This window comes from Engystomops pustulosus, chromosome 10 (genome assembly GCF_040894005.1).
Source record: "Engystomops pustulosus chromosome 10, aEngPut4.maternal, whole genome shotgun sequence".
Classification (NCBI taxonomy): domain Eukaryota; kingdom Metazoa; phylum Chordata; class Amphibia; order Anura; family Leptodactylidae; genus Engystomops; species Engystomops pustulosus.
The window spans coordinates 7,098,488-7,125,827 of record NC_092420.1 but is presented as its reverse complement, the minus strand read 5'-3'; the positions used below and the strand labels follow the sequence as shown (position 1 = coordinate 7,125,827).

Below are 27,340 nucleotides of genomic sequence, written 5' to 3'. Positions count from 1 at the left end.
TGTACATAGGGGGCAGTATTATAGTAGTTATATTCTTGTACATAGGGGGCAGTATTATAGTAGTTATATTCTTGTACATAGGGGGCAGTATTATAGTAGTTATATTCTTGTACATAGGGGGCAGTATTATAGTAGTTATATTCCTGTACATAGGGGGCAGTATTATAGTAGTTATATTCCTGTACATAGGGGGCGGTATTATAGTACTTATATTCCTGTACATAGGGGGCAGTATTATAGTAGTTATATTCTTGTACATAGGGGGCAGTATTATAGTAGTTATATTCTTGTACATAGGGGGCAGTATTATAGTAGTTATATTCCTGTACATAGGGGGCAGTATTATAGTAGTTATATTCCTGTACATAGGGGGCAGTATTATAGTAGTTATATTCTTGTACATAGGGGGCAGTATTATAGTAGTTATATTCCTGTACATAGGGGGCAGTATTATAGTAGTTATATTCTTGTACATAGGGGGCAGTATTATAGTAGTTATATTCCTGTACATAGGGGGCAGTATTATAGTAGTTATATTCCTGTACATAGGGGGCAGTATTATAGTAGTTATATTCCTGTACATAGGAGGCAGTATTATAGTAGTTATATTCCTGTACATAGAGGGCAGTATTATAGTAGTTATATTCTTGTACATAGGGGGCAGTATTATAGTAGTTATATTCCTGTACATAGGGGGCAGTATTATAGTAGTTATATTCCTGTACATAGGGTGCAGTATTATAGTAGTTATATTCCTGTACATAGGGTGCAGTATTATAGTAGTTATATTCCTGTACATAGGGGGCAGTATTATAGTAGTTATATTCCTGTACATAGGGGGCAGTATTATAGTAGTTATATTCTTGTACATAGGGGGCAGTATTATAGTAGTTATATTCCTGTACATAGGGGGCAGTATTATAGTAGTTATATTCCTGTACATAGGGGGCAGTATTATAGTAGTTATTATATTCTTGTACATAGGGGGCAGTATTACAGTAGTTATATTCTTGTACATAGGGGGCAGTATTATAGTAGTTATATTCTTGTACATAGGGGGCAGTATTATAGTAGTTATATTCCTGTACATAGGGGGCAGTATTATAGTAGTTATATTCTTGTACATAGGGGGCAGTATTATAGTAGTTATATTCTTGTACATAGGGGGCAGTATTATAGTAGTTATATTCTTGTACATAGGGGGCAGTGTTATAGTAATTATATTCCTGTACATAGGGGGCAGTATTATAGTAGTTATATTCTTGTACATAGGGGGCAGTATTATAGTAGTTATATACCTGTGCATAGGGGGCAGTATTATAGTAGTTATATTCTTGTACATAGGGGGCAGTATTATAGTAGTTATATTCTTGTACATAGAGGGCAGTATTATAGTAGTTATATTCCTGTACATAGGGGGCAGTATTAAAGTAGTTATATTCCTGTACATAGGGGGCAGTATTATACTAGTTATATTCTTGTACATAGGGGGCAGTATTATAGTAGTTATATTCTTGTACATAGAGGGCAGTATTATAGTAATTATATTCCTGTACATAGGGGCAGTATTATAGTAGTTATATTCTTGTACATAGGGGGCAGTATTATAGTAGCTATATTCCTGTACATAGGGGGCAGTATTATAGTAGTTATATTCTTGTACATAGGGGGCAGTATTATAGTAGTTATATTCTTGCACATAGGGGGCAGTATTATAGTAGTTATATTCCTGTACATAGGGGGCAGTATTATAGTAGTTATATTCCTGTACATAGGGGGCAGTATTATAGTAGTTATATTCCTGTACATAGAAGGCAGTATTATAGTAGTTATATTCCTGTACATAGGGGGCAGTATTATAGTAGTTATATTCCTGTACATAGGGGGCAGTATTATAGTAGTTATATTCTTGTACATAGGGGGCAGTATTATAGTAGTTATATTCCTGTACATAGGGGGCAGTATTATAGTAGTTCTATTCTTGTACATAGGGGGCAGTATTATAGTAGTTATATTCCTGTACATAGGGGGCAGTATTATAGTAGTTATATTCCTGTACATAGGGGGCAGTATTATAGTAGTTATATTCTTGTACATAGGGGGCAGTATTATAGTAGTTATATTCCTGTACATAGGGGGCAGTATTATAGTAGTTATATTCCTGTACATAGGGGGCAGTATTATAGTAGTTATATTCTTGTACATAGGGGGCAGTATTATAGTAGTTATATTCTTGTACATAGGGGGCAGTATTATAGTACTTATATTCCTGCACATAGGAGGCAGTATTATAGTAGTTATATTCTTGTACATAGGGAGCAGTATTATAGTAGTTATATTCCTGTACATACGGGGCAGTATTATAGTAGTTATATTCTTGTACATAGGGAGCAGTATTATAGTAGTTATATTCCTGTACATACGGGGCAGTATTATAGTAGTTATATTCTTGTACATAGGGGCAGTATTATAGTAGTTATATTCCTGTACAAAGCGGGCAGTATTATAGTAGTTATATTCCTGTACATAGGGGGCAGTATTATAGTAGTTATTATATTCTTGTACATAGGGGGCAGTATTATACTAGTTATATTCTTGTACATAGGGGGCAGTATTATAGTAGTTATATTCTTGTACATAGAGGGCAGTATTATAGTAATTATATTCCTGTACATAGGGGCAGTATTATAGTAGTTATATTCTTGTACATAGGGGGCAGTATTATAGTAGCTATATTCCTGTACATAGGGGGCAGTATTATAGTAGTTATATTCCTGTACATAGAAGGCAGTATTATAGTAGTTATATTCCTGTACATAGGGGGCAGTATTAAAGTAGTTATATTCTTGTACATAGGGGGCAGTATTATAGTAGTTATATTCTTGTACATAGGGGACAGTATTATAGAAGTTATATTCCTGTACATAGGGGGCAGTATTATAGTAGTTATATTCTTGTACATAGGGGGCAGTATTATAGTAGTTATATTCTTGTACATAGGGGGCAGTGTTATAGTAATTATATTCCTGTACATAGGGGGCAGTATTATAGTAGTTATATTCTTGTACATAGGGGGCAGTATTATAGTAGTTATATACCTGTACATAGGGGGCAGTATTATAGTAGTTATATTCTTGTACATAGAGGGCAGTATTATAGTAGTTATATTCCTGTACATAGGGGGCAGTATTAAAGTAGTTATATTCCTGTACATAGGGGGCAGTATTATACTAGTTATATTCTTGTACATAGGGGGCAGTATTATAGTAGTTATATTCTTGTACATAGAGGGCAGTATTATAGTAATTATATTCCTGTACATAGGGGCAGTATTATAGTAGTTATATTCTTGTACATAGGGGGCAGTATTATAGTAGCTATATTCCTGTACATAGGGGGCAGTATTATAGTAGTTATATTCCTGTACATAGAAGGCAGTATTATAGTAGTTATATTCCTGTACATAGGGGGCAGTATTAAAGTAGTTATATTCTTGTACATAGGGGGCAGTATTATAGTAGTTATATTCTTGTACATAGGGGACAGTATTATAGAAGTTATATTCCTGTACATAGGGGGCAGTATTATAGTAGTTATATTCTTGTACATAGGGGGCAGTATTATAGTAGTTATATTCTTGTACATAGGGGGCAGTATTATAGTAGTTATATTCTTGTACATAGGGAACAGTATTATAGAAGTTATATTCCTGTACATAGGGGGCAGTATTATAGTAGTTATATTCTTGTATATAGGGGGCAGTGTTATAGTAGTTATATTCTTGTACAAAGGGGGCAGTATTAAAGTAGTTATATTCCTGTACATAGGGGCAGTATTATAGTAGTTATATTCTTGTACATAGGGGGCAGTATTATAGTAATTATATTCTTGTACATAGGGGGCAGTATTATAGTAGTTACATTCTTGTACATAGGGGGCAGTATTATAGTAGTTATATTCTTGTACATAGAGGGCAGTATTATAGTAGTTATATTCTTGTACATAGGAGGCAGTATTATAGTAGTTATATTCTTGTACATAGAGGGCAGTATTATAGTAGTTATATTCCTGTACATAGGGAGCAGTATTATAGTAGTTATATTCCTGTACATAGGGGGCAGTATTATAGTAGTTATATTCCTGTACATAGAGGGCAGTATTATAGTAGTTATATTCTTGTACATAGGGGCAGTATTATAGTAGTTATATTCCTGTACACAGGGGCAGTATTATAGTAGTTATATTCTTGTACATAGGGGGCAGTATTATAGTAGTTATATTCCTGTACATAGGGGGCAGTATTACAGTAGTTATATCCTTGTACATAGGGGGCAGTATTATATTAGTTATATTCCTGTACATAGGGGGCAGTATTATAGTAGTTATATTCCTGTACATAGGAGGCAGTATTATAGTAGTTATATTCTTGTACATAGGGGGCAGTATTATAGTAGTTATATTCTTGTACATAGGGGGCAGTATTATAGTAGTTATATTCCTGTACATAGGGGGCAGTATTATAGTAGTTATATTCTTGTACATAGGGGGCAGTATTATAGTAGTTATATTCCTGTACATAGGGGGCAGTATTATAGTAGTTATATTCCTGTACATAGGGGGCAGTATTATAGTAGTTATATTCTTGTACATAGGGGGCAGTATTATAGTAGTTATATTCCTGTACATAGGGGGCAGTATTATAGTAGTTATATTCTTGTACATAGGGGGCAGTATTATAGTAGTTATATTCTTGTACATAGGGGGCAGTATTATAGTAGTTATATTCCTGTACATAGTGGGCAGTATTATAGTAGTTATATTCTTGTACATAGGGGGCAGTATTATAGTAGTTATATTCCTGTACATAGGGGGCAGTATTATAGTAGTTATATTCCTGTACATAGGGGGCAGTATTATAGTAGTTATATTCTTGTACATAGGGGGCAGTATTATAGTAGTTATATTCTTGTACATAAGGGGCAGTATTATAGTAGTTATATTCCTGTACATAGGGGGCAGTATTATAGTAGTTATATTCTTGTACATAGGGGGCAGTATTATAGTAGTTATATTCCTGTACATGGGGGGCAGTATTATAGTAGTTATATTCCTGTACATAGGGGGCAGTATTACAGTAGTTATATCCTTGTACATAGGGGGCAGTATTATATTAGTTATATTCCTGTACATAGGGGGCAGTATTATAGTAGTTATATTCCTGTACATAGGGGGTGGTATTATAGTAGTTATATTCTTGTACATAGGGGGCAGTATTATAGTAGTTATATTCTTGTACATAGGGGGCAGTATTATAGTAGTTATATTCCTGTACATAGGGGGCAGTATTATAGTAGTTATATTCTTGTACATAGGGGGCAGTATTATAGTAGTTATATTCCTGTACATAGGGGGCAGTATTATAGTAGGTATAGACTTGTACATAGGGGCAGTACTACAGATGCACGCATCTTTCAGTACGGTAAGTTATTTTATCTCTGACCACAATTATATCTATTCCCGTCTCTGTATTATGAGCAGTAGCTGCAGATGATGGTTGTGTCTCCGGTCTGTGTATGTAGCTGCAGAATGACCCAATAGCGGTGAGTGCTGCATAACAATATCCAGAGCTGCGCTCCGCCTGCAGACATCTGATAACATGATTCACTTAATGACATTGGGTATTGGAAAGAGTCCTGCACTCGGAGGTTGTGTTGGGAATATTATTTGCAGAGGAAATGGCTGCAGAGATGAGTTCGGCTTCTCAGATGCAATTATAACTGCGGCTGAAACAGCAAAGTGCAGCGACTATTAACCCCCAGAAGTGTGGGCAGCGGGCGGCGTGTAATAGTCTCTTAATAACATCACTGCTCAATTATAATGGGGGGGGTAAGGAAAACAAGTATGTGGGATAAGCGGGGAAATCATCCCCATATGTGAGGTTATCACGGATAAGTCGACCAATCCTGGATTGGCTGATATCAGTCACATATGATGTAATATCTGGGGGTTATATCAGTGCTGGAGCGTTATAAGAGGAGATCAGTCACATATGATGTAATATCTGGGGTTTATATCAGTACTGGAGCGTTATAAGAGGAGGAGATCAGTCACATATGATGTAATATCTGGGGGTTATATCAGTGCTGGAGCATTATAAGAGGAGATCAGTCACATATGATGTAATATCTGGGGTTTATATCAGTACTGGAGCGTTATAAGAGGAGATCAGTCACATATGATGTAACATCTGGGGGTTATATCAGTGCTGGAGCGTTATAAGAGGAAGATATCAGTCATATATGATGTAATATCTGGGGTTTATATCAGTACTGGAGCGTTATAAGAGGAGATCAGTCACATATGATGTAATATCTGGAGGTTATATCATTACTGGAGCGTTATAAGAGGAGGAGATCAGTCACATATGATGTAATATCTGGGGGTTATATCAGTGCTGGAGCGTTATAAGAGGAAGATATCAGTCATATATGATGTAATATCTGGGGTTTATATCAGTGCTGGAGCGTTATAAGAGGAGATCAGTCACATATGATGTAATATCTGGAGGTTATATCATTACTGGAGCGTTATAAGAGGAGGAGATCAGTCACATATGATGTAATATCTGGGGTTTATATCAGTGCTGGAGCGTTATAAGAGGAGGAGATCAGTCACATATGATGTAATATCTGGGGTTTATATCAGTACTGGAGCGTTATAAGAGGAGATCAGTCACATATGATGTAATATCTGGGGGTTATATCAGTGCTGGAGCGTTATAAGAGGAGATCAGTCACATATGATGTAATATCTGGAGGTTATATCATTACTGGAGCGTTATAAGAGGAGGAGATCAGTCACATATGATGTAATATCTGGGGTTTATATCAGTGCTGGAGCGTTATAAGAGGAGGAGATCAGTCACATATGATGTAATATCTGGGGTTTATATCAGTACTGGAGCGTTATAAGAGGAGATCAGTCACATATGATGTAATATCTGGGGGTTATATCAGTGCTGGAGCGTTATAAGAGGAGGAGATCAGTCATATATGATGTAATATCTGGGGTTTATATCAGTGCTGGAGCGTTATAAGAGGAGATCAGTCACATATGATGTAATATCTGGGGGTTATATCAGTACTGGAGCGTTATAAGAGGAGATCAGTCACATATGATGTAATATCTGGAGGTTATATCATTACTGGAGCGTTATAAGAGGAGATCAGTCACATATGATGTAATATCTGGGGTTTATATCAGTGCTGGAGCGTTATAAGAGGAGGAGATCAGTCACATATGATGTAATATCTGGGGTTTATATCAGTACTGGAGCGTTATAAGAGGAGATCAGTCACATATGATGTAATATCTGGGGTTTATATCAGTACTGGAGCGTTATAAGAGGAGATCAGTCACATATGATGTAATATCTGGGGTTTATATCAGTACTGGAGCGTTATAAGAGGAGATCAGTCACATATGATGTAATATCTGGGGTTTATATCAGTACTGGAGCGTTATAAGAGGAGATCAGTCACATATGATGTAATATCTGGGGTTTATATCAGTACTGGAGCATTATAAGAGGAGATCAGTCACATATGATGTAATATCTGGGTGTTATATCAGTGCTGGAGCGTTATAAGAGGATATCAGTCACATATGATGTAATATCTGGGGGTTATATCAGTGCTGGAGCGTTATAAGAGGAGGAGATCAGTCACATATGATGTAATATCTGGGGTTTATATCAGTGCTGGAGTGTTATAAGAGGAGATCAGTCACATATGATGTAATATCTGGGGGTTATATCAGTGCTGGAGCGTTATAAGAGGAGGAGATCAGTCACATATGATGTAATATCTGGGGGTTATATCAGTGCTGGAGCGTTATAAGAGGAGATCAGTCACATATAATGTCATGTCTCTAGAGATAAATGATATATAGTGATGATTATGGAAGGTTGAGAAGTTTATCATCTTATCGAATCTGACTGGGCCAGTAACAGGGAGTAATATTCCCATTTTTAGCACTGATGAAATAAAACATAATGGGGCAGATTTATCAAGCTGTCTGAAAGTCAGAATATTTCTAGTTGCCCATGGCAACCAATCACAGCTCCCCTTTAAAATATTCATGAGCACTGGTAAAATGAAAGCTGAGCTGTGATTGGTTGCCATGGGCAACTGGAAATATTCTGACTTTCAGACTGCTTGATAAATCTGCCCCAATGTGCGTCTGTAATAATGACTTCTCCTCGGTCCCTTCTCTATAATTTCCCAGGTATTAGGAGTCAGTGACATGAGATGAGCAGGAGAGATGAGAAATCACCAGAATAATCATATCCCCGGCACCGCCTTCAGGGGGAGCAATCAATAACCCCATGGCGGGGACTACCGGGGGCGGGTGCTGGTTTGAGAGGTGCACAGGGTGGCCATGGTGGGGACTACCGGGGGGTGGGTGCCAGTGTGAGAGGTGCACAGGGTGGCCATGGCGGGGACTACCGGGGGGCGGGTGCCAGTGTGAGAGGTGCACAGGGTGGCCATGGTGGAGACTACCGGGGGGCGGGTGCCGGTGTGAGAGGTGCACAGGGTGGCCATGGCGGGGACTACCGGGGGGCGGGTGCCGGTGTGAGAGGTGCACAGGGTGGCCATGGCGGGGACTACCGGGGGGCGGGTGCCGATGTGAGAGGTGCACAGGGTGGCCATGGCGGGGACTACCGGGGGGCGGGTGCCGGTGTGAGAGGTGCACAGGGTGGCCATGGCGGGGACTACCGGGGGGCGGGTGCCGATGTGAGAGGTGCACAGGGTGGCCATGGCGGGGACTACCGGGGGGCGGGTGCCGGTGTGAGAGGTGCACAGGGTGGTCAGAGCTGTCACTGTACACACCCCATAAGTATTCATACCCCATTACATGTTTCACTCTTTGATTCATTGCAGCCAATTGGTAACATCATCTTGAACTGAAATGTAGATATTTTTGCCAATTTAACCCCTTAACGCCCTGGCCCTTTTTTGTTTTTTTCATTTCCATTTTTCACTCCCCACCTTCAAAAATCTTTAACTTTTTTTATTTTTACATGTAAAGAGCTGTGTGACGGCTTTTTTTCTGCGTAACAAATTGCACGTCATAGTGACGGTATTAATTATTCCATGCCGTGTACTGAGAAGCGGGAAAAAAATGCCAAATGCAGTGAAAATGGTGAAAAACTGTATTTGTGCCGTTCTTTTGTGGGACTGGATTTTACAGCTTTTACAGCTTTACAGGTCTTCTTTATTCTTTGGGTCTATACAATTACAGGGAGACCAAATTTGTTTCGGTTTTTTAAATTTTTGCCATCTTCTGGCGCCAATAACTTTTTCATACTAGGGTGTACGGAGCTGTGGGTGGTGTCATTTTGTGCGACTTTTGATGACCTTTTAAATGCTACCATTTTAAGGACTGTACGACCTTTTTATTGCTTTTTGTAGAATTTTTTCTATTTTTCAAAATGGCAAAAAAGCGCCATTTTTTACTTTGGGGCGCTATTTTCCGTTACGGGGTTAAACGCAGAGAAAAACCATTATTATATTTTGATAGATCGGGCATTTTCGGAGGCAGCGATCTTGTTTACCTCTCACCAAGGCTCTTCATCCCATGGCTGGATGGCCAAGTACAGGAAGAGTTGTAGTCATCCCAAACTTCTTCCATGTAAGGATTACGGAGGCCACTGTGCTCTTAGGAACCTTGAGTGCTGGAGAAATTGTTTTGTAACCTTGGCCAGATCTGTGCCCTGTCACAATACTGTCTCTGAGCTCCTTGGGCAGTTCCTTAGACCTCATGATTCTGATGTGCAGTGATCTGTAAGGTCTTATATAGACAGGTATGTGCCTTTCCTAATCAACTCTAATCAGTTTAATTATACACATCTGGACTCCAATGAGGGAGTAGAACCATCTCAAGGATCAGAAGGAAACGGACAGCACGTGAGTGACATATAAAAGTCACAGCAAAGGGGATGAATACTTATCACCAGGTGATATTTCAGTTTTTCTAGTTTAATGAATTAACTAAACTATTAACTACAATGAATTAATTAATTGATCTTACCAATTGTCTGAAATAAAAGAAAGAGTCAAAAATTTAAAGGTCTGAATATTTTCCGTGCCAACTGTAGATCCACCTCGGGGAAACAATGGGATAATCTGCACATAACATCATAATTTACAGGAATATGAGGTGATTTCCAGTGATGTATATGCAATTATGAGAACTGAGGGTCAAAGGCTTTCATCGTGAATGGAAAATACTCCAAAACCTACATAAAAAAATACTCACTGTGAACCATCCCTTTAAAGAAAATCTCCCATCAGAATCCATCCTGATAAACCAGGGACATTACTCATAGATCCAGGCACCGGGACTGTGGTATCTTCTTATATTTGTTATCCTTGGCGTCCTTCCTTCTAAAATCAAGTTTTGAAATTATGCTAATAAGGCGGACGGGCTTCTGGAAAGGGGGGGGGGGGGTTACTTGAGCACCTCTGTACTGTAGATTCCCAGGCTGTTACACTGTGCAGGAGCACTTCCCCCTCCAACAGCCTCGCTCTGCAGCACAAAGGGGCTAATACATATAAAATGTCAAAAGCTCCAGAAACCCGGCAGCGCCCGGCAGGGTTTTGGGGTGTTTGGTCCGGCTCCACAGATTTTTCTGGTTATATTTGGCGCTTGAATTCAGTTTCAAAATGTTTCCTGGCTCTGAGAGGAAATACATGAAATACACTGATAAACTTGCCCAAAAAGTGGAGCGTTGCCCATAGTAACTATAGAAAGCCCCCGCGCTCATGTATCACAGGACAATGGAAGCTGTGACCCAGCAGGCTGCTATGAGCTACACATTCACTTTACACCTAGAGTTTCCTCACATAAATTGTCACCATTTTTCCTCAGAGAACAATAAAAATCATCAGAATCAGTCACCTTCTCACTTTGACCTTCCCAACATGGCGCTTTATTCCTCCGCCTTACAAGCTGACCTCCACATCATGGCGCAGCACGCCCGGATGCTGCCCTCCACAACATGGCGCCCGAGGAATCAATTCTCTCTCAGGTGACCTCCACAACACGGCGCTGCACGTCCGGATGCTGCCCTCCACAACATGGCGCCCGAGGAATCAATTCTCTCTCAGGTGACCTCCACAACATGGCGTCCGAGGAATCAATTCTCTCTCAGGTGACCTCCACAACATGGCGCCCGTATAATCACTTCTCTCATAGTTGACCTTCGCAACATGGCGCCTTCATCTGCCCTCCACAACATGGCGCCCGGGAATCTCGCGAGCATGGTGGTGCCGCTTTACGGCATGTGATAGTGTCGTAGATGGCGGACTGAGGAAGAAGCGGAGAGAAATGGATAAGAAGAAGAAGCTGCTGGATGTGACCGCGGCCTCGGTGAGTGTCCCAGCATGCATTGCTCGCTATGTACTAACACTATGTTATGAGACTTGTTTTAGCCTCTGTTGAGAAACTTGCTGGGACTTGTAGTCCTGCACAGTGTAGTGTGATATAAGTATTGTGTGATGATATTTCCTGTATGTGAGGGGTCCCAGGCGCTGGACGTGGGTCAGAGGTCATACGACTATGGACGCCCTTTATGTTATGGGGAACGCTTTACCGTGCACACTGCATTATTTTTGCTAAAAGTAGTCTCTTCCATCGCTGTACTCGGCGTCTCAGTAATGTTGGCCTATTAGGAGCAGATTTATTGCATTATTTGTGCCTAAAAAGTGACACATGTGACAGTAGAGTCTCACCGGCCCCTCGCCACTTCTCCGGGTGCCCTCGCCGGCCCCTCGCCACTCCTCCGGGTGCCCTCGCCGGCCCCTCGCCACTCCTCCGGGTGCCCTCGCCGGCCCCTCGCCACTCCTCCGGGTGCCCTCGCCACTCCTCCGGGTGCCCTCGCCGGCCCCTCGCCACTCCTCCGGGTGCCCTCGCCGGCCCCTCGCCACTCCTCCGGGTGCCCTCGCCGGCCCCTCGCCACTCCTGCGGGTGCCCTCGCCGGGCCCTCGCCACTCCTGCGGGTGCCCTCGCCGGGCCCTCGCCACTCCTGCGGGTGCCCTCGCCGGCCCCTCGCCACTCCTGCGGGTGCCCTCGCCGGGCCCTCGCCACTCCTGCGGGTGCCCTCGCCGGGCCCTCGCCACTCCTGCGGGTGCCCTCGCCGGGCCCTCGCCACTCCTGCGGGTGCCCTCGCCGGGCCCTCGCCACTCCTGCGGGTGCCCTCGCCGGGCCCTCGCCACTCCTGCGGGTGCCCTCGCCGGGCCCTCGCCACTCCTGCGGGTGCCCTCGCCGCCCCCCTCGCCACTCCTCCGGGTGCCCTCAGACACGTGCAGGAACATCTGAGGGAAGTTTTCTGTATGTCACAGGATCCTTCATATTTTTATATATTTTGTGTTTTTTTTGCAGCTGGTCGACTTGAAAGCCGAACTTTTCCGAAAACAAGAAGAATTTAAGCACGAGAAGCTCAACAAAGCGTCCGGCGGAGCCCCGAAACCTAGAGCTGCCCCTAAGGTAAGTCCCTACACACGGCGCAGCCTAATGAGTCTTCTAATGAGGTGAGATGAGGATTGTCCCCGTGTCTCTTCTCTAGAAACCCAACATCTTTGTGAAGCAGAACGCGGGGGTCAGCGCCCGGGCCCAGAGAGACGTGCAGGAGAAGGATGAAGAGGACGACTCGCTGGAGAAGTCCAGGTGATGCAGTGCCGAACCCTACATGTACCCGGATCACGCCTGCGCTCTGTTCCTTATGGGGGACGACTTGAAACTTTAAGTTTCCAGTTCTCCTGGTTTATAGTGATTGGAGAACTGTGATTCCTATGAATCGCCCCATACAGGCTGGAGTGTAGGGGGCGTCCTGTACCTGAGCTCGGTTCCCTTCTATGGGGCCGCTAGTTAAGGTCTTATGATTGGCCCGGACCCGATGGTCGGGTTCTGCTCCCTGACCCGGACGTATTTCCGGCCCGAACAGCCAATCCGTCAAATGGATGCCCCCTAGCAACTAGTTATGGCTATGATTGGTCAGAGGGACACCGAACCAGATGGGCACCCCCTGGCCAATCATAACCAAGGGTAGTTGCTAGGGGCATCCTTTTGCTGTATTGGCTGCCAATCTGGCAATATGTCTGGGTCAGGTAGCAAAACTCGCTCATCAGGTCCGCTCATCTACCCCAGAAGTACACCTGCAATTTCTTATTGTAAAATGCAAAATAAAATCTGAACAAATTAGTGTGAGGGGGGATCCCTCCCTTGATGTCACGTGCTTGCGGCTGGATTCTGCTCTGCTTAGGGAATCCCCAGCAACCCGAAATCTGCTCTGATCTATGCCAGGAATTCTCTACCGCAGCACAGGGTCTCCTACGCAGAATCCAAAGTCTGGTTTGAACTTTTGTTGTTATAAGTACTACAGGAAATTTACCATCAGAATCCATCCTGATAAACCAGGGACATTACTCATAGATCCAGGCCCCGGGACTGTGGGATCTTCTTATATTTGTTACCCACGGCCTCCTGCCTTCTAAAATGTTTAAATCATGTTAATAAGCCACAAGCCCCTGCATGCTGCAGCTTCACAGGCGGTTACATCCACCTGCTCCCTCTGCCTGATGTAATCTCACACGGTGGTAGGGGGAAGTGCTACTGCACAGTGTAACAGCCTGTGAAGCAATAGAACCTTGTGGCTCATTAGCATGATTTTAAAAATTTTGCAATAATTTGTATAAATGTAAAAGTTGGGGTTTTTTTTATCAGGAAGGAGGCCATGGATAAGAAATGTAGGAAGATACCACAGTCACAATACCTGGATCTATGAGTCATGTCACTGGTTTATCAGGGTGGATTCTGATGTGTGGTTTTCTTAAATTGTTGCATTCTGTAACCCTATTGGATGGATGATAAAGCACTGACATGAACCTGTTCTGTATTCCAGGAAGAGGTTGGAGGAGAAGGCGCAGTTGTATGAGAAGATGACTAAAGGAGATTTCCCTGGTAAGTGCTTGTGTGTGACTTACCTGCAAAGGGGAAATGACACCATATTAAAAGGCATCTACCACCAGGATGAAGGACTGTATGCAAATGAACCTGAGGGGCTCCAGGCTCCATAGGTGTTAATGGAACTTGGAGACCCTCAGGCCCATTTGTATACAGTCCTTCATGCTGGTGGTAGATGCCCTATTACAGTGGTCTTGAATTCTCCCTGCTGCTCCATTCAATATTAATAGTTGTACCTGGGCCAGGAATCAGAGTTCATGTATTGGTCCCATTCGTCACCTTGGCCAGGACTCGTCTGACCTGATTGTCATCCTAAGCGCTCATGCACATGAATGCGTGTAGCCTGTTGAAACGGCCGTGTGGGAGTCCTGATGCCATAGGCTGTAGTCCCTGCATTATGTAGATAGAAATAATTCAAGGCAGTCTTGTCAGCCGCATGTGCAATGTACTATCTATTACAATGCAGAACACGCGGGTGTTCCGGGGGCAGAAAGGACGTCCGTGTTTTGTATTTCTATATAATGCAGGGACTCCCGTCCTCTGCACAGGGTATGGTCCATGGGATCAGGCCAACATACGCCCCGTTTCCATGGGCTGCACACATTCAGGTGCATCAGCCCAATCGCAGATCTAAAGTCATACAGTGTGGGGGCAATGGTACCAAATGAAATGTTTGCAATCTTTTCACTTTGCAGAAAGTTATAAAAATTCCTTTTGGCAAATAATTTTGGTTCCTAATTGACCTAAAAAGGGAAAGCTTTTTTCTGATTTTATATCACATGAAAAACATGACATATTGGGGGTCATTTACTAAGGGCCCGATTCGCGGTTTCCCGATGTGTTACCCGAATATTTCCGACTTCCCCTGAATTGCCCCTGGATTTTGGCACACGCGATCGGATTGTGGCTGGCATGCACGTGACGGAAATAGGGAGGCGTGGCCGAACAAAAACCCGACGGATTTGTCGCGAAAATTGCACTTACCTTCACTCAGCCCGGCTCGGTGTATTCCAGAGCGTTCCAATGCTCTTCAGCGCCACCTGGTGGACGACGGAGGAACTACCTTAATAAATCCCGGCTGGACCCGAATCCAGCGCAGAGAACGCGCCGCTGAATCGCGAATGGACCGGGTAAGTAAATCTGCCCCATTGAGTATGGAAAGTATCCAGACCCCTTGAAATTTTTCACTCTTTATTTCACTGCAGTCAATTGGAAAGATCATAAAAGTTTTTTTGCTCATTGTGCCCTCTGTCCCCATCTTTACAGAAATGTAGATATTTTTGCTAATTCTGATAAAATGAGTGTCTGACCCCTTTGCTCAGTGTTTAGTAGAAGCTTTGGAGCGGGTGCAGCCCGGAGTCTTCTTGGGAAGATGCTACAAGTTCCTCCCCCTGGATTTGGGGATCCTCTGCCTCCTCCTGGCAGATCCTCTCCAGGTCCCTCAGGTTGGATGGTGAACGCTGGTGGAGACATTTTCCGGTCTCTCCAGAGATGCTCCATTGGGCTTAGGTCTTGGGCTCTGGCTGGGCCGGTCAGGAATGGGCACAGAGATGTTCTGAAATCTCTGCTCTGTGTGCTTAGGGTGTGTTTGAAGACAATGGAGGCAGAGTGTAGAATAATGAGCAAAAAAAGCACTTTTTTGATCTTACCAATTGGCTGCAATGAAGCAAAGATTTGGAAAAATAAAGGGGTCTGAAAACTGTCCGTACCCACTGTAAGTGTCTATTTATATAGTATATGCAAACTTCTGGTTCCAGCTGTATATCACTAGGATTTTCGGATCGCAGGTCTCTGCACTTTGGTTGGTCTCTGATTCTTAGATTGACCACAGTCGTCCGGTTTAGCCCTAACACTGTAGCCTCCCTGGCTTTGCTTGCTGACAGGTTCCCTTCAACCGGTTCGCGACCGCCTGCCGTGTATTCACGGCGGCGGTCGCGTTCCGATGCATGGAGAGGGCTCGCGGGCCGAGCCCTCTCCATAGCCGGTAAGTCTCTGCTGCATATTGCAGCAAAGGCTTACCGGTGACACCCGCGATGGGCGCCGCCATCTTTCCGAGGATCGCTGCTCCCCGTGACGTCATCGGGGAGCGGCGATCCGTCGCCATGGTAGCTTCGGGTCTCACGAAGACCCGAAGCTACTTCGGGTTAACCCATGCATTACAATGTGCTATCAGCACATTGTAATGTATGAGGAGTAAAATCCCCATATACTGCCATACTGTAGTATGGCAGTATATGGTAGGATCGATCAGACAACCTAGGGTTAAAGTACCCTAGGGAGTCTGAAAAATAGTAAAAATAAAAATAAAAAAAAAATTATAATAAAAAAACCTAAAAATTCAAATCACCCCCCTTTCCCTAGAACTGATATAAATATAAATAAACAGTAAAAATCATAAACACATTAGGTATCGCCGCGTCCGAAAATGCCTGATCTATCAAAATATAAAAATGGTTTTTCACTGCGTTTAACCCCGTAACGGAAAATCGCGTCCAAAGTCAAAACTGGCACTTTTTTGCCATTTAAAAAAAAATTAAAAATTCTATAAAAAGTGATCAAAAGGTCATACAGTCATAAAAATAATATCATTGAAAACATCATCAAAAGCCGCAAAAGATGACACCACCCTCAACTCCATACAACGAAGTATGGAAAAGTTATAAGCACAAGAAGACGGCAAAATAAAAAAAAAAATTTTGTTCATGAGGTTTTAATTTTTGTAAATGTATGAAAACATTATAAAACCTATACAAATTTGGTATCCCTGTAATCGTACTGACCCAAAGAATAAATTAGATTCATCATTTGTGGCGTGAAGTGAAAGCCGTAATATCCAAGCCCACAAGAATATGACACATGCGTTTTTTCACCTTTTTCACTGCATTTGGAATTTTTTTCCCACTTCCCAGTACATGGCATGGAATATTCAATGCGATCACTATGAAGTGCAATTTGTTACGCAAAAAACGAGCCGTCGCATAGCTTTTTACGTGTAAAAATAAAAAAGTTATAGATTTTTGAAGGTGGGGAGTGAAAAATGGAAATGAAAAAACGGGATAGGGCCCGGTCCTTAACCGGTTAAGGAGCGCAGATGTTTTAGACGATTCGGCTGAATAATGTATTTTATTAGTATCCCGTGAGTGTCTAATGTGCTGTGTAATATGATGGCGCTATATCTGATGACAATACCCCTGCCAGGGAGCTCTTGTAGGGGCATCTAGTAATTCATGATGCAATGGGTGGTAAAGCGGATCCAGTGGATGTCACAGAATACATAGATATTGATATATTGGGGGTCTGTAATGTTGCAGAATCATAAGCCGGCAGCCTAGTAGCGGTACAGGTGAGTGTCCTGGAGGCGCCCGGATGACTGCGCCGCCTCCTTGGTGCCTCTTGTGTCCTGTCAGTGAGTGATTGCCGAGTCCTTTCATGTCTGAGCGGGAGCCTCTCATGTGCCGCTCTTCACACTCCATCATTAAGTTCCTCTTGTGCCGTCGTGAAGAGCAGCATCAAAGCCGCGACTTCTGAGGCCGTTAATAGAAACATTTCTGTTACCGTTCCCTCCGCTGATACATTGTTATCTCTCCTGACAGACGAGGAGACGGAGGAGCTCTACCTGGTGGACTTTGCGCAGAAGATCATAGATAAGAAGAAAGAAATCCAGAACTTGTGTCAGAGGGAAAGAAGGAAAGTGGAGCCTGAGGAGGAGGAGGAGAAGACGCCTCATGTACCCATCCCAGCTCCGCAGGACCCCGGCGAGGAATGGTCAGTACAGGAGCCTCCGTGTCTGGTTTGCTTTTTACAGAAAGGGGTCCTCCGATTTTTCTCTGTATCGTAACTTTATAATGTCCCTTATTATGACTCTTCTCCTTATTGTTTCTCCTTGCTGTCAGTGAATTTAATCCAGAGGCTGATATGATTCTCACAGCTGAGGGTTTGCTACAATTATATAAATTCTTTATAAGTTGGACCCCAAGGTGCTGCATCCGACCTGCGCTGTTACACTGTAGCAAATGATTAAAATAGCAGACGGATTTGTGTTGCCGATGTTTGTTGAGGATTGTCTGTATTTGATGCGAGTGTCACAAACCCTCAACTGTGAGACATTTTAGTATTTGTCCACATTATGTGTAAGATTTTCTTTATGTGGATGGACAGACGTGACGTTTGATGGATTTCATTAATCGGTGAAGCCTTTGTCCAGGCTGTGGGTCTGTAGGGAATATTTGCTCCTTAGTTTAACAGATGTTCCTATTCACTGACAGCAACAAGAAACTTTGAAAAGAGGGAAAAATGGAAAACTGTGGTGGTCCTCTGCCTCATACCCAAACCAAATGACCCCATGTGACATTAGTTCAGGAGGTGATGTGGATGATATTTTGTGGTCGGCAGTGAAGTCCAGTTGTCCACACACGGTCACACAAAGTATCATAGACTGTAAGCTCTTGTGTCACCCCCTCATCCTCATAGACTGTAAGCTCTTGTGTCACCCCCTCATCCTCATAGACTGTAAGCTCTTGTGTCACCCCCTCATCCTCATAGACTGTAAGCTCTTGTGTCGCCCCCTCATCCTCATAGACTGTAAGCTCTTGTGTCACCCCCTCATCCTCATAGACTGTAAGCTCTTGTGTCACCCCCTCATCCTCATAGACTGTAAGCTCTTGTGACACCTCCTCATCCCCATAGACTGTAAGCTCTTGTGTCACCCCCTCATCCTCATAGACTGTAAGCTCTTGTGTCACCCCCTCATCCTCATAGACTGTAAGCTCTTGTGTCACCCCCTCATCCTCATAGACTGTAAGCTCTTGTGTCACCCCCTCATCCTCATAGACTGTAAGCTCTTGTGTCGCCCCCTCATCCTCATAGACTGTAAGCTCTTGTGTCACCCCCTCATCCTCATAGACTGTAAGCTCTTGTGTCACCCCCTCATCCTCATAGACTGTAAGCTCTTGTGTCACCCCCTCATCCTCATAGACTGTAAGCTCTTGTGTCACCCCCTCATCCTCATAGACTGTAAGCTCTTGTGTCGCCCCCTCATCCTCATAGACTGTAAGCTCTTGTGACACCTCCTCATCCCCATAGACTGTAAGCTCTTGTGTCACCCCCTCATCCTCATAGACTGTAAGCTCTTGTGTCACCCCCTCATCCTCATAGACTGTAAGCTCTTGTGTCACCCCCTCATCCTCATAGACTGTAAGCTCTTGTGTCACCCCCTCATCCTCATAGACTGTAAGCTCTTGTGTCACCCCCTCATCCTCATAGACTGTAAGCTCTTGTGTCTCCCAATCATCCTTATAGACTGTAAGCTCTTGTGTCACCCCCTCATCCTCATAGACTGTAAGCTCTTGTGTCCTCCTCTTCATCCTCATAGACTGTAAGCTCTTGTGTCACCCCCTCATCCTCATAGACTGTAAGCTCTTGTGTCACCCCCTCATCCTCATAGACTGTAAGCTCTTGTGTCACCCCCTCATCCTCATAGACTGTAAGCTCTTGTGTCACCCCCTCATCCTTATAGACTGTAAGCTCTTGTGTCCTCCCTCATCCTCATAGACTGTAAGCTCTTGTGTCACCCCCTCATCCTCATAGACTGTAAGCTCTTGTGTCACCCCCTCATCCTCATAGACTGTAAGCTCTTGTGTCTCCCAATCATCCTCATAGACTGTAAGCTCTTGTGTCACCCCCTCATCCTCATAGACTGTAAGCTCTTGTGTCACCCCCTCATCCTCATAGACTGTAAGCTATTGTGTCTCCCAATCATCCTTATAGACTGTAAGCTCTTGTGTCACCCCCTCATCCTCATAGACTGTAAGCTCTTGTGTCCTCCTCTTCATCCTCATAGACTGTAAGCTCTTGTGTCACCCCCTCATCCTCATAGACTGTAAGCTCTTGTGTCACCCCCTCATCCTCATAGACTGTAAGCTCTTGTGTCGCCCCCTCATCCTCATAGACTGTAAGCTCTTGTGTCACCCCCTCATCCTCATAGACTGTAAGCTCTTGTGTCACCCCCTCATCCTCATAGACTGTAAGCTCTTGTGTCACCCCCTCATCCTCATAGACTGTAAGCTCTTGTGTCGCCCCCTCATCCTCATAGACTGTAAGCTCTTGTGACACCTCCTCATCCCCATAGACTGTAAGCTCTTGTGTCACCCCCTCATCCTCATAGACTGTAAGCTCTTGTGTCACCCCCTCATCCTCATAGACTGTAAGCTCTTGTGTCACCCCCTCATCCTCATAGACTGTAAGCTCTTGTGTCACCCCCTCATCCTCATAGACTGTAAGCTCTTGTGTCACCCCCTCATCCTCATAGACTGTAAGCTCTTGTGTCTCCCAATCATCCTTATAGACTGTAAGCTCTTGTGTCACCCCCTCATCCTCATAGACTGTAAGCTCTTGTGTCCTCCTCTTCATCCTCATAGACTGTAAGCTCTTGTGTCACCCCCTCATCCTCATAGACTGTAAGCTCTTGTGTCACCCCCTCATCCTCATAGACTGTAAGCTCTTGTGTCACCCCCTCATCCTCATAGACTGTAAGCTCTTGTGTCACCCCCTCATCCTTATAGACTGTAAGCTCTTGTGTCCTCCCTCATCCTCATAGACTGTAAGCTCTTGTGTCACCCCCTCATCCTCATAGACTGTAAGCTCTTGTGTCACCACCTCATCCTCATAGACTGTAAGCTCTTGTGTCACCCCTCATCCTCATAGACTGTAAGCTCTTGTGTCACCCCCTCATCCTCATAGACTGTAAGCTCTTGTGTCACCCGCTCATCCTCATAGACTGTAAGCTCTTGTGTCACCCCCTCATCCTCATAGACTGTAAGCTCTTGTGTCACCCCCTCATCCTCATAGACTGTAAGCTCTTGTGTCACCCAATCATCCTTATAGACTGTAAGCTCTTGTGTCCTCCCTCATCCTCATAGACTGTAAGCTCTTGTGTCACCTCCTCATCCTCATAGACTGTAAGCTCTTGTGTCACCCCCTCATCCTCATAGACTGTAAGCTCTTGTGTCTCCCAATCATCCTCATAGACTGTAAGCTCTTGTGTCACCCCCTCATCCTCATAGACTGTAAGCTCTTGTGTCACCCCCTCATCCTCATAGACTGTAAGCTATTGTGTCTCCCAATCATCCTTATAGACTGTAAGCTCTTGTGTCACCCCCTCATCCTCATAGACTGTAAGCTCTTGTGTCCTCCTCTTCATCCTCATAGACTGTAAGCTCTTGTGTCACCCCCTCATCCTCATAGACTGTAAGCTCTTGTGTCACCCCCTCATCCTCATAGACTGTAAGCTCTTGTGTCGCCCCCTCATCCTCATAGACTGTAAGCTCTTGTGTCGCCCCCTCATCCTCATAGACTGTAAGCTCTTGTGTCCCCCCTCATCCTCATAGACTGTAAGCTCTTGTGTCACCCCCTCATCCTCATAGACTGTAAGCTCTTGTGTCACCCCCTCATCCTCATAGACTGTAAGCTCTTGTGTCACCCCCTCATCCTCATAGACTGTAAGCTCTTGTGTCACCCCCTCATCCTCATAGACTGTAAGCTCTTGTGTCACCCCCTCATCCTCATAGACTGTAAGCTCTTGTGTCACCCCCTCATCCTCATAGACTGTAAGCTCTTGTGTCCCCCCCCCCCCCTCATCCTCATAGACCAGTGGTGGCGAACCTATCGCACGGGTGCCAGAGGTGGCACTCAGAGCCTTTTCTGTGGGCACTCAGGCCATCGCCCCAGGACAGAGTTCACCAAACAGGAACAAATCCATCAATTCTTTCTGCAGTCCCAGGCAACTTAGATGCTGCTCTGAGCGCTATTTTACAGTGATACTTCATTGACTGTTTGGAACTGCAGGAAAAGTGAGAAGGTTTTGAAAGAAGTGCATTATCTTTGGGGGTCCTCCTGCTGGACTCACCGTTCTTCCTGTACAGAGAGACCCTGGAGAGAACCTACAATGAGAGTTTGAATTTGCCCTCTTTCTTTCAATTGTATTGGCAGCCGATACAATTGAAAGATGTCGAAGGACAGGTAGCAATAAGTTACTGCCACGTTGGCACTTCACAGTAAATAAGTGGATTTTCGTTGCGGTTAGGGCACTCTGTCTCTAAAAGGTTCGCCATCACTGTCATAGACTGTAAGCTCTTGTATCACCCCCTCATCCTCATAGACTGTAAGCTCTTGTATCACCCCCTCATCCTCATAGACTGTAAGCTCTTGTGTCACCCCTCATCCTCATAGACTGTAAGCTCTTGTGTCACCCCCTCATCCTCATAGACTGTAAGCTCTTGTGTCGCCCCCTCATCCTCATAGACTGTAAGCTCTTGTGTCACCCCCTCATCCTCATAGACTGTAAGCTCTTGTGTCACCCCCTCATCCTCATAGACTGTAAGCTCTTGTGTCACCCCCTCATCCTCATAGACTGTAAGCTCTTGTGTCCCCCCTCATCCTCATAGACTGTAAGCTCTTGTATCACCCCCTCATCCTCAGACTGTAAGCTCTTGTGTCCCCCCCCTCATCCTCATAGACTGTAAGCTCTTGTGTCCCCCCCACATCCTTATAGACTGTAAGCTCTTGTGTCACCCCCACATCCTTATAGACTGTAAGCTCTTGTGTCTCCCCCTCATCCTCATAGACTGTAAGCTCTTGTGTCACCTCCTCATAGACTGTAAGCTCTTGTATCACCCCCTCATCCTCAGACTGTAAGCTCTTGTGCCACCCCCTCATCCTCATAGACTGTAAGCTCTTGTGTCTTCCCCTCATCCTCATAGACTGTAAGCTCTTGTGTCACCCCCTCATCCTCATAGACTGTAAGCTCTTGTGTCCCCCCCTCATCCTCATGGACTGTAAGCTCTTGTGTCACCCCCTCATCCTCATAGACTGTAAGCTCTTGTGTCACCCCCTCATCCTCATAGACTGTAAGCTCCTGTGTCACCCCCTCATCCTCATAGACTGTAAGCTCTTGTGTCTCCCAATCATCCTCATAGACTGTAAGCTCTTGTGTCACCCCCTCATCCTCATAGACTGTAAGCTCTTGTGTCACTCCCTCATCCTCATAGACTGTAAGCTCTTGTGTCTCCCAATCATCCTCATAGACTGTAAGCTCTTGTGATCAGGGCTCTCGCTCTTATTGTTCCCTATTCTCCTTGCAGGGTGGATTACGTGGACTCTCTCGGCCGCTCCAGAAGATGCATGAAAAAAGATTTACCCGATCTCCTGAAAATGGATAAAAATCTTCAAGGGAAAAAGTGAGTTTTATTATTAAGATGAATTTTAGAATAAGTTAACGGGGAATGTTGCCTGTTGTTCACATAAGTGACATATTAGTATCGGAGGAGCTGACCTCTGACCTCTGCAGTGGATGGAGGCCCCGTCCTCTGTATAGTGGGAGCGCTGCAGCCCCCATCACTACCATTATATAGGGGATTAAGCCCTCTGCTTATGGGGCATCCGCTGTATATAAGGTTCTGGAGCCGGAGTCCGTTCAGAACAGATGATCAGTTTTTGTTTTTTAAATATAATTTTGTAATTGTTTTCTCCAGACCAGTGACGCAGGAGAAGACGTTACTGTCAGAAGACATGAGGAGGGAGATGCAGAGACAGCAGTGGGAGCAGGAGGAGGAGGAAGCCATGAAGAGACCCATAGGACCCATGCATTATGAAGACATAAGGAACAATGGTATGAGGCCTGTAGATCCAGGAGCGGCTGATAGCATATAACCTCCAGATATTACATCATATGTGACTGATATCTTCCTATTATAACCCTCCAGCACTGATATAACCCCCAGATATTACATCATATCAGTGCTGGAGCATTATAAGAGGTTATTAGTCACATATGATGTAATATCTGCAGGTTATATCAGTGCTGGAGCATTATAAGAGGAGGATATCAGTCACATATGATGTAATATCTGGGGTTTATATCAGTACTGGAGCGTTATAAGAGGAGCGGCTGATAGCATATAACCTCCAGATATTACATCATATGTGACTGATATCTACCTATTATAACGCTCCAGCACTGATATAACCCCCAGATATTACATCATATCAGTGCTGGAGCATTATAAGAGGTTATTAGTCACATATGATGTAATATCTGCAGGTTATATCAGTACTGGAGTGTTATAAGAGGAAGAGATCAGTCACATATGATGTAATATCTGCAGCGGCTGTTCAGTCACTTATGATATTCTATATGTATACAATGTATAATTCTCTATATACTTATCTTATATATGTATTGCAGAGGCCAGAGAACTTGGTGTGGGCTACTTCTCTTTTGCGCGGGATGAGCAGGCTCGTCGGAAGCAGATGGACACGCTGAATATGCTGCGAGATCAGGTTTGTGCACAGTGCTGCCCCCTGTGTGTCGGTGGTGACGTTGCTTGTACTTTGTTCTCATGTAACATTTTAATGATTTTCAGACTGAGGATCAGAGAGTGAAGCGCGAGAAATTAAAAGCTAAACGTAAGGCGGCTCTGGATGCCCGGCTCGCCAAACTGCGGCAGAAGAAGAACAAGCATGTGAAAGGGGAAGGAGCAGAACTGGAGGCGGCTCAGGGTGAGTATAGAAGAACACAGGCCACGTCTGTCATCAAGTATGGAAGGATATGGGTTGGAAGGGGATCCATAGAATGGTTCTGACACTGTGTCTTCCGGATCTCCCCTGTAAATGAAGTTCTGGTTTATGACTGATGCTCCCTTGTGCTTGGGTCCCTTGTGCTTGGGTCCCTTGGGCTTGGGTCCCTTGTGCTTGGGTCCCTTGTGCTTGGGTCCCTTGGGCTTGGGTCCCTTGGGCTTGGGTCCACTGTCCTTGGGGCTTTTGTGATGTTGATTGCGTGCAACCCCATAGAAGTAAATGGATTCATTCTGGGAGACTTTGGGTTCCCTCCTGTCTTGATCCCTGGGGTCCCATTTTTCAGACCCTCGGTGATCTGTCACCAAGGTAATAAGTGTAACACAGCCTGTCCATGCGCTGCACCAGAGCAGGTGCCAAGTCCTTATACCTCCCTGTATTGCTTCACTCCTGTATCCCAAGCACTGACCGTCTATGATATGTTGTTAGATGAAGAAGAGGAAAATGAAGTGATTGGACCAGAACCGGCGGTTCCTGTGCAACATGACAAGAAAGTGGAGGTAGTGGTCCAGGAGCGAAGAGACACCAAACCCGGAGCTCCGCACGTCCGAGAATGGGACAGAGGCAAAGGTAGGAAATGGCTATGGAGCAGTAGTAGAATATCGGAGCAAACTTAAAGGGCTTTTCCCTCCATGACTCTGGTCTCTTTGCTTCTTTCCAAGCTCAGTGCTCTTAGTGGCTGTGCTTGGTATTGCAGCTTTAATAAAATAGGACTGATCTGCAAACAGGCTAATTGAGTGATGGAAGTAACGCAGCTACTTGATATCGATCACTGAAGTGCTAGAACACCCCCTTAACTAAGTGCTTCAATTGGGAGCCGTGATTCTACTGTGGTGCTGCTTCGGTCATTCGCCATGACACCCTATAGAAAGGTGCTCCTCCTGCCTGAATATGGACCTTTCTGCTCTCTCCTTTTACTATAATAACGTTTGGTTCTTTGTTGCAGAATTTACATTTGGACGATGGTCAAAAGTCTGTGATAATCTAAGAAACGAGCGAGACCCCGAATTTGCCCCTCCGTCCTTCTATGCTTCAGATCAAAGGAAATCAGAGAAGTGGCAAAAGCCAAAGTGGAAGCAAGCGGGGCCCTCTTATACTGAGAAATACAACCATCAGCCACCCGTGGACCCAGGCACCTCCTATCCAGAGACAAATACTGGTGCTACATACAACTATGAGCCACCAGGGGGCCCGGGACCCTCATGTCCAGAGACAAATACTGGTGCCACATACAACTATGAGCCACCAGGGGGCCCGGGACCCTCATGTCCAGAGACAAATACTGGTGCCACATACAACTATCAGCCACCAGGGGGCCCGGGACCCTCATATCCACAGACAAATACTGGTGCCACATACAACTATCAGCCACCGGGGGGCCCGGGACCCTCATATCCACAGACAAATACTGGTGCCACATACAACTATCAGCCACCGGGGGGCCCGGGACCTTCATATCCACAGACAAATACTGGTGCCACATACAACTATCAGCCACCGGGGGGCCCGGGACCTTCATATGCAGAGACATACAATTATAAGTCCCCAGAGAATCCAAGCCCCTCATATCCAGAGATGTACAACTATCAGTCCGCAGCTCACCTGGGCCCCTCATATGCAGACACGTACAACTATCGGCCACCAGAACCGCCGGGCCCCTCATTTGCAGAGACTGGTGCTACATATGTCCATCAGCCCCCAGAGGAGCCGGGCCCCCACCAGTCAGGGCCCCTGGATGAGAAGAGCTTAGATGAGATGTTGGCCTACTATAAAAAGGTGACCTGATTGTATGGTGGAGGCCGGACCATCATCCATGTACTGAGGGACTGGAGAATACCTTCAATTACTGTATTTACATAAAAGTTGCTGTTCTTATCTGATTTGCATCTAAAACCTTGTTTTATGAATCTCTAGTGTTATACTGAATTATCTGTATGAGCCCCTCCCTCCGGTCATATAGGTAAAGGAAAATTCTGATTGTCCGCACCTGCCACTAGAGGGAGCTACAGATACTCAATGCAGACAGGTTTGATGTTAAACATTGAGGTGGTTCCAATGGGTTTTCATCTCTGATCTACACCCACTTCTGGTAAAGATATAAAGCTCTACTCATCCTGATCCTCCTGGTTCAGGAATAAAATACAATGACAATACAACAATCGGAAACACCATGACACAGTGCGATCAACTCAGGAATATTCCTCATTATTTGCAGCCTTTGCTCTTTTATAGGAAACATTAAACATTAATTGGCGTAAAATCTGCAGTAATTGTGATGTTTGCGCCTCTATAGCTCCCCGGAGCTCGCGCTCGCCCTGCCCCCCCCCCCCCCCCCAGCCTGGTCCCTCCACCGAGACCTTTCCCAGTCATCCCAGAGGCTCCATTACCCTTTTCCCGGTTATGAACGTGCGGAGCTTCCATCCAAATATTTATCCGATCCGTGCAGTTTTGCCTGAGCTGAATCCTATCAATTAGAATATGTTATTACCCGGAAGACCTTTCATGGGGCCGCCATGTGCGGTGGTGCAGGGGGGTAATTGGCCCATTCTTCATTCCTGTCTCACTTTTTCAGATCAGGATTCTCCGATGTTTCAGACTAACTGGTTCCACAGCGCAAAAGCTGCCGCTGCACAGTGCTGAGGGGCTGTCACAGTGTAATAGGAGTCATGCTATTGGTAACGTGATA

The 27,340-nt window shown here is 44.7% G+C and overlaps 2 protein-coding genes across 2 annotated transcripts in view; one reads left to right on the top strand and one right to left on the bottom strand.

The window, feature by feature from the left end:
* The window catches only part of GRIP2 (glutamate receptor interacting protein 2), a 219,918-nt gene extending 208,835 nt beyond the window's left edge, over positions 1-11,083 (bottom strand). Inside the window, exon 1 of the mRNA XM_072128337.1 lies at positions 10,963-11,083. The gene's annotated coding sequence lies outside the window, so the exon portion shown is untranslated. The remainder of the gene's footprint in view (positions 1-10,962) is intronic.
* A 187-nt stretch (positions 11,084-11,270) lies between these two features.
* Positions 11,271-26,914, top strand: CCDC174 (coiled-coil domain containing 174). The gene is made up of 11 exons (XM_072128343.1): positions 11,271-11,433; positions 12,445-12,549; positions 12,629-12,729; positions 13,964-14,022; positions 17,619-17,790; positions 23,163-23,258; positions 23,553-23,689; positions 24,266-24,360; positions 24,444-24,579; positions 25,084-25,224; positions 25,601-26,914. The coding sequence occupies exons 1-11, from the start codon at positions 11,392-11,394 to the stop codon at positions 26,437-26,439; spliced, it is 1,923 nt and encodes a 640-aa protein (XP_071984444.1). The 5' UTR covers positions 11,271-11,391; the 3' UTR covers positions 26,440-26,914.
* The last annotated feature ends 426 nt before the right edge of the window (positions 26,915-27,340 follow it).